Source organism: Rattus norvegicus, chromosome 11 (assembly GCF_036323735.1).
Source record: "Rattus norvegicus strain BN/NHsdMcwi chromosome 11, GRCr8, whole genome shotgun sequence".
Classification (NCBI taxonomy): Eukaryota; Metazoa; Chordata; class Mammalia; order Rodentia; family Muridae; genus Rattus; species Rattus norvegicus.
This window is the reverse complement of record NC_086029.1, coordinates 91,625,453-91,633,347: the sequence shown is the minus strand read 5'-3', so window position 1 is coordinate 91,633,347 and position 7,895 is coordinate 91,625,453. Positions and strand designations below refer to the sequence as shown.

The 7,895-nt window shown below is 50.2% G+C and overlaps 1 protein-coding gene across 1 annotated transcript; it reads left to right on the top strand.

Moving 5' to 3' along the window:
• Positions 1 to 764: 764 nt before the first annotated feature.
• Positions 765 to 7,373, top strand: Ahsg (alpha-2-HS-glycoprotein). The gene is made up of 7 exons (NM_012898.6): positions 765 to 1,049; positions 2,846 to 2,956; positions 3,287 to 3,371; positions 3,681 to 3,844; positions 5,097 to 5,198; positions 6,075 to 6,158; positions 6,715 to 7,373. Exons 1-7 carry the CDS (start codon positions 837 to 839, stop codon positions 7,012 to 7,014), a joined length of 1,059 nt encoding a protein of 352 aa, NP_037030.2. The 5' UTR covers positions 765 to 836; the 3' UTR covers positions 7,015 to 7,373.
• Positions 7,374 to 7,895: the final 522 nt, after the last annotated feature.

Below are 7,895 nucleotides of genomic sequence, written 5' to 3'. Positions count from 1 at the left end.
GGAGGGTGAGGTCTGCATGGAGGAGGGTGAGGTCTTCAGGGAGGAAGGTGAGGTCTGCATGGAGGAAGGTGAGATCTTCAGGGAGGAGGGTAAGTTCTTTAGGGAGGAGGGTGAGGTCTTCAGGGAATAGGGTGAGGTCTGCAGGGAGGAGGGTGAGGTCTGCAGGGAGGAAGGTGAGGTCTGCAGGGAGGATGGTGAGCAGAAAGGGAGGTCATACAGCTACAGTCACACCCCTTGATGCCATAAGAACTTCCTTTCACTTCCATTCTTCTGAAGTCTTTGGCATCTCCCATGACTCACTGTATTTTTGCTACATGTGTGGACCTTATTCTCCTTCTAGGAGAATATCTTGAAGGAGATCAATCAACAACATTAGAAGAGTCAGTAAGAGCATGTTATTGCCCTAGCATGCTCACATTCAGGGTGCCATGGCATGATCATATTCAGGTAGAGGACCCCCTGTCCCCACTCCCTGCTGCCACTGCAGCTACGCTCTGTGCAGCTCGTGTCCATTTTGTCCCTCAGCCACCTCCTCTCTCTGCTGTTATCGCCATGTTGCAAGCAGACTTTGGAATATCTTCCCCCACAGCAGCATTGACTTTGGCAAATCTACCGGGGATAGATGATGTCCTAACTTATTTGCTTTCCCAGAGCTGTTGTTTGCAAGGATGATTTGGAACCAGAACAAAAATCAGCCCACGCCTTTACGCAATTCCTTCAGTGGGCTCTGTCAAATAAATTGAGCCCTCTGCCCCTCTATCGGTCTAGCTCTCCAAGCTGATTATCTGGGCTGCCCCTGACATTTGTCCATCTCCCAGGGCCTCTCTGGAGCAGCCATGAAGTCCCTGGTCCTGCTCCTTTGTTTTGCTCAGCTCTGGAGCTGCCAATCAGCTCCACAAGGTGCAGGGCTGGGTTTTCGAGAATTGGCTTGTGATGACCCGGAAACAGAGCATGTAGCTTTGATAGCCGTGGACTACCTCAATAAACATCTTCTTCAGGGATTCAGGCAGATCTTGAATCAGATTGACAAAGTCAAGGTGTGGTCTCGGGTAAGTGAGCCTACCATGCGTGAGCTAAATGAGTCTATGTGGGGGATCTACCCAGTGTCCCGACGACTAGCATCTCCCAGTGGAGAGAAAACTGCAGCAGAGACTGGTGTCTTCCTAGAAGCGGGAAAGGGAAAGAGAGAGCTGGAGACGCCACATCAGTAGTCATGCATCCCACGGAGGATGCTCCCATGGGAAAAGGAAACGACCCTGAGCAGAGTTCCCAGATCACAGTGGAAGGTGGGGTTTGCTGGGAGAACCTGGGTTCCTATTTGCTAATTTGAAAATCATTTCTCTTTCTTGGATTCCATTTATCTCTGATGGAAAGGGAAAGTGGCATTTGATCAGTGTCCATGTGTGACAGCCCTTTAATGCAGATAATTTCATTAAACCCTCCCTTCCCCCATTTCAGACCTGCCTGACAGCCATGCTCTCATTGGCCAACAGATACCATATGCTAACAGATTGAAACCATGGAACCTCCAATACTTGCTGCTTCTCCTTTCCTCTTTTCCTTCCTTCCTTCCTTCCTTCCTTCCTTCCTTCCTTCCTTCCTTCCTTCCTTCCTTCCTTCCTTCCTTCCGTCCCAGACAGAAAGACAGAAGGGTTTCATTTTGTAGTCTTGGCTATCATGGAACTTGCTCTGTAGACCAGGCTGGCCTGGAAGTCACAGAGATCCATTTGCCTCTGCCTCCTGAGTGCCCGACTATTTGTCTGCTTTTAACACGCAAAGTTGGAGATTCCATATGGTTCAGCTTAATATAAAGAAGAGAGGGACAAGTTTGTGTCGTCGGAGACTTAAACAATTTAGGAGGGAAAATAAAGTTAACGTCAGGATGCTAGGAGTGAGGACTGACAGCCAGCATTACAATGGGACAGCTGATTTGAAAACAGGGTTTTCCTGGGTGAGTTTTAAGGGCAATTTGGCAAAAGATACACTGGCCGGCTCTCTGCTGGAGGGAGAGCCGTGAGTGAGCACTGCGCATGTGCTATGTGAAGATTGCAGGCTGCTTGCTCACTGTGGGATGCCCGAGTGGACCAGGAAGTCCGAGTCTTCAGGGGATCATTTGGGACCTCCCTGCACATAAGCCCAGTGTAGTTCTGAGATCTCTGGAAGTGAAAACGACCGGTGAACTAAGTTGGGTTGAGAGTTTTCAAACTTTGGGGCGTTTCAAGGTCTGAAAGGAGAATACATAAACAGGCAGAGTACTGAACTCCTCACAGGGTCCTGCAAGCTTCCCAGAATTCTTCCACCCTACTGATGACAGTTTCCTCAGAATAGGCGGGAAGCAGGAGATAGAACTTGAGGGCCCAGTAAGGTTGGTGATAGAAAGAGCCAAGGGAGGAGAGCAAGAGAAACCTTTAAGGACACGAAAACCCAAAGAAGGGGAGGAAATTGAACAACTCGAGAGAAGAAAGAACGGAGTAGAGTGGGGGATAGCAAAACCTAGCAAAGATAATAAACTCTTCAAAATAAAAAGTAGCCCTCGGCATCACTTCTCCTTTGTAAAGAGAGTTCGGAATCAGGACTGTCGTTGGGATAACTGTGCGAGCACTCCCTTCCCCATTTCACACCCGCTCCGTCTTTAGTGGACGACGATCACTAAACAAACAAATAAAAACCATTGCAGCATCGCAGAGAGCTAGAACAGGTTAAAACTGGTAGGGCTGGCCTCTCCTTACTCCTCCCGAAGTTCACCCTCACCCAAACCCCACTACGGGGCTAGTGTTCACGCTACATGACACAAGGGCGTTTGTTCACCTCTTCCTTTCTTCCTTCCTTCCTCCCATCTCCACAGCGGCCCTTCGGAGAGGTGTATGAGTTGGAAATTGACACGCTGGAGACAACCTGCCACGCTCTGGACCCAACCCCCTTAGCAAATTGTTCTGTGAGGCAACAGGCCGAGCATGTGAGTACTACCTTATGGTGAGAGGGTAGTGCTAGGCTACCACAGTTCAGCAAAGGGCAGTTTGGCTTTATCCAACTCTCAGCGGCCATCTTGGCCAGCCAGAGAGCAATTTCTAAAACTGCTGTGGGCTGGTGCCTTCCCCGAGGCTGATTTTTACAACACTTGGGCTTTCCTTCTTGAAGCCCTCCCAGAGCCCAGTTTATAATGTTTCAATAACACCTATTGAAACAGGGGGGGCCATGGGCAGGTTCCCACCCACAGTCCTGCCAGGATTCTCCCCAAGTGAGCAGCTAGGGTGCAGCTGGATATCAGCACCGGTTTCTTTCCCAGGCGGTGGAGGGAGACTGTGACTTCCACATCCTGAAACAAGATGGCCAGTTCAGGGTGCTACACGCCCAGTGTCATTCCACACCAGGTCAGAAAATGCTTCTGCTTGTTTTTATCCCGTAGAATGAGAAAGGAATCGGAATGGTTTTGAACTCAAATAGTTTTCACTTCCTTGGTGAGGATTACAGGTCTTGGGATTCTGTCACCATCTTTTAAAGGTGCTTGTTCTTAGGGACAAACATTGCCCCGCAGCTGTGACTTGGTGGCGCCTCACACAGCTGCTTAACGGTTTAGAGAAAAAGGCTGCATCAGAGCATGTGGGGCGCTTTCTAACCAAGCGAGCTGTGGTGAGTACACTGGCGAGCCGCAGTTAAGACCCTGTCATCTTTCCACCCAGACTCTGCAGAGGACGTTCGGAAGTTTTGCCCACGATGCCCAATCCTGATCCGGTTCAATGACACCAACGTGGTCCACACTGTCAAAACTGCCCTGGCTGCCTTCAATGCACAGAATAATGGAACCTATTTTAAACTGGTGGAGATTTCCCGAGCTCAAAATGTGGTAAAAAAAAAAAGAATTAATACTCTTTTCGTTGATTTGGGCAATTTGGCAGCCGATAGGGAATGTGTGAGGGTGATAAACAGAAGAGAACATTGGTCAAAAGGGTTGGCGGGGGTTCTAGGATGTTGAGGAGCCCCAGACTCTTAACAACCCTATCCCAAACTGAACCACTCCAACCTTGGTTAGCCACAGCAGAAGGCAGGCAACACCCTGGCTTCCCGGCTGCACTTAACGCTTCATAGCAGGGCTGTTCAGACACAATACATTCCCTGGGTGCCGCACGCTTACACCCCACCAGTGACACCTGCAGCAGTCTGAGAACCAACCAATAGTAACAGAGGTCCAGCAGACTAATGAGAGGCTCCTAATCTGCCTTTCCAATCCGGACGTTGAGGTTGGGAGGGGACTATCTAATTGTTTAACCAAAGTAACTCTTTGGCTGCAACAGACTTGTGATGTTTAAGGAAGCTGGAAACCTGGAAATGAGTCAAGGCACACTTGCAAATACGTCTTTACAGGTGGTGATTCTGAAAGTCCCCGTCCCATACCACTCCAGGCTCTGTGCTCGTCAGGTTCCAAATGTTACCAGGAGGAAGGAAGCATAATGACTTCCATTTTGATACTGGAGTAGGAAACTGGAATGGGGGTATATCTCTTCACTTCTCCCCTCCAACTAGAATAACCAGAACACTGAGTTCCAGTGGTCGAAGGCCAGGAGATGCTGGTTTCCCATCCCTGCCTGTCTAAAGGTGGCCTTTTAGCTTCCTGTTTCCTCTCTGAAAACTTGCCTCTGCTCTGTCCTGAGAGACGGACAGTGAACACGTGCCAACACTCTGAGGAGACAGCTCCTGCCTCCACAACCCAAACATCAGAGCACCATCCTTCCAATTGCTCAGAGCCACACACACAGGCTGTGTGATTTGTGTCCTCTCAAACTGCCAGGCCATGGCCTCCCCCTCTCCTGCCCTCCCTCCTTGCCTCCCTCCCTTCTCTTCCCTCCCTCCCTCCTCCTCCCTCCTTGCCTCTGTCTCCCCTTCTTCCCTCCCTCTCTCTCCCCTTCCTTTCCCCCTCCCCTCCCTCCTTCCCTGTCTCCTTTGCTTCCTCCTTCCTACCCTCCCTACTTCCCTCCTACCCTCCCTGCATCCCTCCCTCTCTCCTTGCCTCCCTCCCCCTCTCCTTCCCTCCATCCCAATTCTTCTGGTCCCTCTTGTTCCGGACTATCTTTCCCACATGTTCTCATTTTCATCCTCAGCCTTTCCCGGTGTCTACTCTCGTGGAGTTTGTGATAGCTGCGACTGACTGTACTGGTCAGGAGGTCACAGATCCAGCCAAATGCAACCTGCTGGCAGAAAAGGTGGGTAGGCCAGACCCTGGGGCTCTTACCACTAGGCAAACCTGGTTGTGGAACAAAGTAGTTTTTTTTTCAGTTTACATCTTGGGGCTGAAGAAATAAAGTGAAAAACAAAAACAAACAAATAAACAAAAAGTGCAAATGTCCACTTGTGAAGCTGGAGAAAGGCTCGTCAGTTAGGGGCACACACTTCTTTGCTCATGCAGAGGGGCGAAAGTCAGTTCCCAGCACCTATGTCAGGTCACCCTTAACTCCAGCTCTGACACCTTGGGCCCAGCACTCAGGAGACAGAGGCAGACGGATCTCTGAGTTCAAGGCTGCTCTGGTCCACAGAGTGAGTTCCTAGACAGCTAGGGCTACACAGAGAAAACCTGTCTAAAAACAAAGAAAGAAAAAGAAGAAAGAATGGAAAATGATAATTTAGATCTAAATGTATGTGTGTGTGTGTGTGTGTGTGTGTGTGTGTGTGTGTGTAGAGAGAGGGGGAGAGAGAGAGAGAGAGGAGAGAAGAGAGGAGGGGAGGAGAGAAGAGAGAGGAGAGGAGGAGAGGAGAGAGGAGGAGAGGGGAGAGAGAGAGAAAGAGGAGAGGAGGAGAGGAGAGAGGAGGAGAGGAGAGGAGAGGAGAGAGAGAGAGAGAGAGAGAGAGAGAGAGAGAGAGAGAGAGAGAGAGAGAGAGAGGAGGGGAAGGGAGGGAAGAGGAGAGGAGAGGAGAGAGAATGAGTATGGCTTCTTAAGGAGGGTTGCCCAGAAATTGTAAACTTAAAAGGGGGTGAATTAAAAGGCAGAAGTCCCCTTATTTCAATAACTATGCTATCACTGAAAACTGGGGAGATCCTTACTTTGCATCATTTAAAACCACCCCTGTCTTTCTGGAAACAGCAATATGGCTTCTGCAAGGCGACTCTCATCCACAGACTTGGTGGGGAAGAGGTTTCAGTGGCCTGCAAGTTATTCCAGACACAGGTAACTTCATGGATGTTCTTCAAAACCGTGTCCCCTTCACACTTCTGCCATGGCCTGGTAACACTTGCTGTCGGGCCTAATCCTTGCAGTGGATTATAACACTGCAGAGTGTGGGACTCATCAGCCGGCTGAAGGAGATTTCAGCCATGGTTTCCCTCTCAGGTTCTGGTGGATGTGGGGCAAAACAATCCCCGTGTGTAGTTGGCAAAGCCACCTTGTTACCTGTGAAGGCAGGAGTGCTCCTCCTAGTTACAGAAACCAAGTGGGCTGATCTGCCTGGCAGTTCCCAAGTACACATGGCAAAGAGTAGAGGTTCTCTATGGATGGGGATCTTGTAAACTCTAGGTTATACAGTGAGGCTGGAGCCCCACAAACCGGCTACTGTTCTTCCCATGATCCTTAGCATCTTACCCTTTCTCCTTAGCTAGATTCTTCCCAACTAGAAGTCATTGTTGCAAGGGAATAGGGAGGGGTGTAACCAGACTCAGGGGGAGCCGTGCCATGGGAGACTATCTTACCTACTGAAATGGTCCTCTCTCTACCTGTGCCCCTGCAGCCCCAGCCAGCCAATGCCAACCCTGCAGGTCCTGCACCCACAGTGGGCCAAGCTGCGCCTGTAGCCCCACCAGCTGGCCCACCTGAATCCGTGGTGGTAGGACCCGTGGCAGTTCCTCTAGGACTTCCAGACCACCGAACCCACCATGACCTACGGCATGCCTTCTCTCCTGTGGCTTCTGTGGAGTCGGCCTCAGGAGAAGTTCTTCACTCACCTAAGGTGGGCCAGCCTGGTGACGCTGGTGCTGCTGGCCCAGTGGCCCCCCTGTGCCCAGGGAGAGTCAGATACTTCAAGATCTAGGCTTGACTCAGGGAAGTAAGGTTTTGGCAGGCAGGACATAGCCACCACTGAAGTAGAGGGCTTGTCCACTGACCAAGCAAGTACCACATCATAGCTTGAATTCCAGGTCTCTTCATTCCCCAGAGAAAAGGGGCAGAGAGGTGATGGTTAAATTTGTTGAAAGCCAGCAGCAGCAACACTAGCACTTGTGGGGTGACAGACTACTGTCATTTGTTTCTTTGCCTTCTCACTGACCTCATACAAAGCAGTTGCAAGCGCGACTGTGAAAGGTGCTCTCACCAAACTTCAATCTACCCATAAATAAAAGTACCCGAAGGAGCTTTCTTAAACAAGAAGGTTCTGAGCCGAGTGTGGTTGTGATCCTTGTCTACCTCCTTCTTGTCTCCCTGTGTGTGGTCTGTCCAATAAGCACAGCGATGTTACTTTACCAAAGTCTGCATGTCAAGAGAAACAGAGGGGAGAAGAAACATCTGCGGGGTTGCAGTAGCCGGGATAGTATGAGAGCAAGACGTGCTTGAAGCTCATGGGAGATGAGCAACCCATTCTGCCCACAGATGAAGGACCCAAACCATTGTTAAGGGAGGGCCCAGTGCCTAGACTTCGTAAAGACAAAGGACTTCTGGTTTTTCCCAACAATCAGGGAAGGAGGGATTGGTGGTTAACACAGGAGTCTCCCTGTCTTTATTCATTATGCACGCTCAAAGTACCTCTTGATGGGGCTGGCGACATGCTGGTTGCCTTGCAAGCCAAGTCACCTCAGAACCCACAGAAAGGCTGAAAACGTATAAAAGTAGGCCTGGCCTTTCTAGTTAATGCACTTCAAGGTCTGGTTTTAGAACACTTACAGAAGGGAGGCCGGGGAGGTGACCTGTAAATGACTG

Bases quoted from the DNA above. Each gene is read 5' to 3' on its own strand.
- Ahsg (NM_012898.6), top strand. From the start codon at position 837: ATGAAGTCCCTGGTCCTGCTCCTTTGTTTTGCTCAGCTCTGGAGCTGC. The intron at 2,957-3,286 runs GTGAGTACTACC...TTTCTTTCCCAG, and splicing joins TGAGGCAACAGGCCGAGCAT to GCGGTGGAGGGAGACTGTGA. The intron at 5,199-6,074 runs GTGGGTAGGCCA...TTCTGGAAACAG, and splicing joins GCAACCTGCTGGCAGAAAAG to CAATATGGCTTCTGCAAGGC.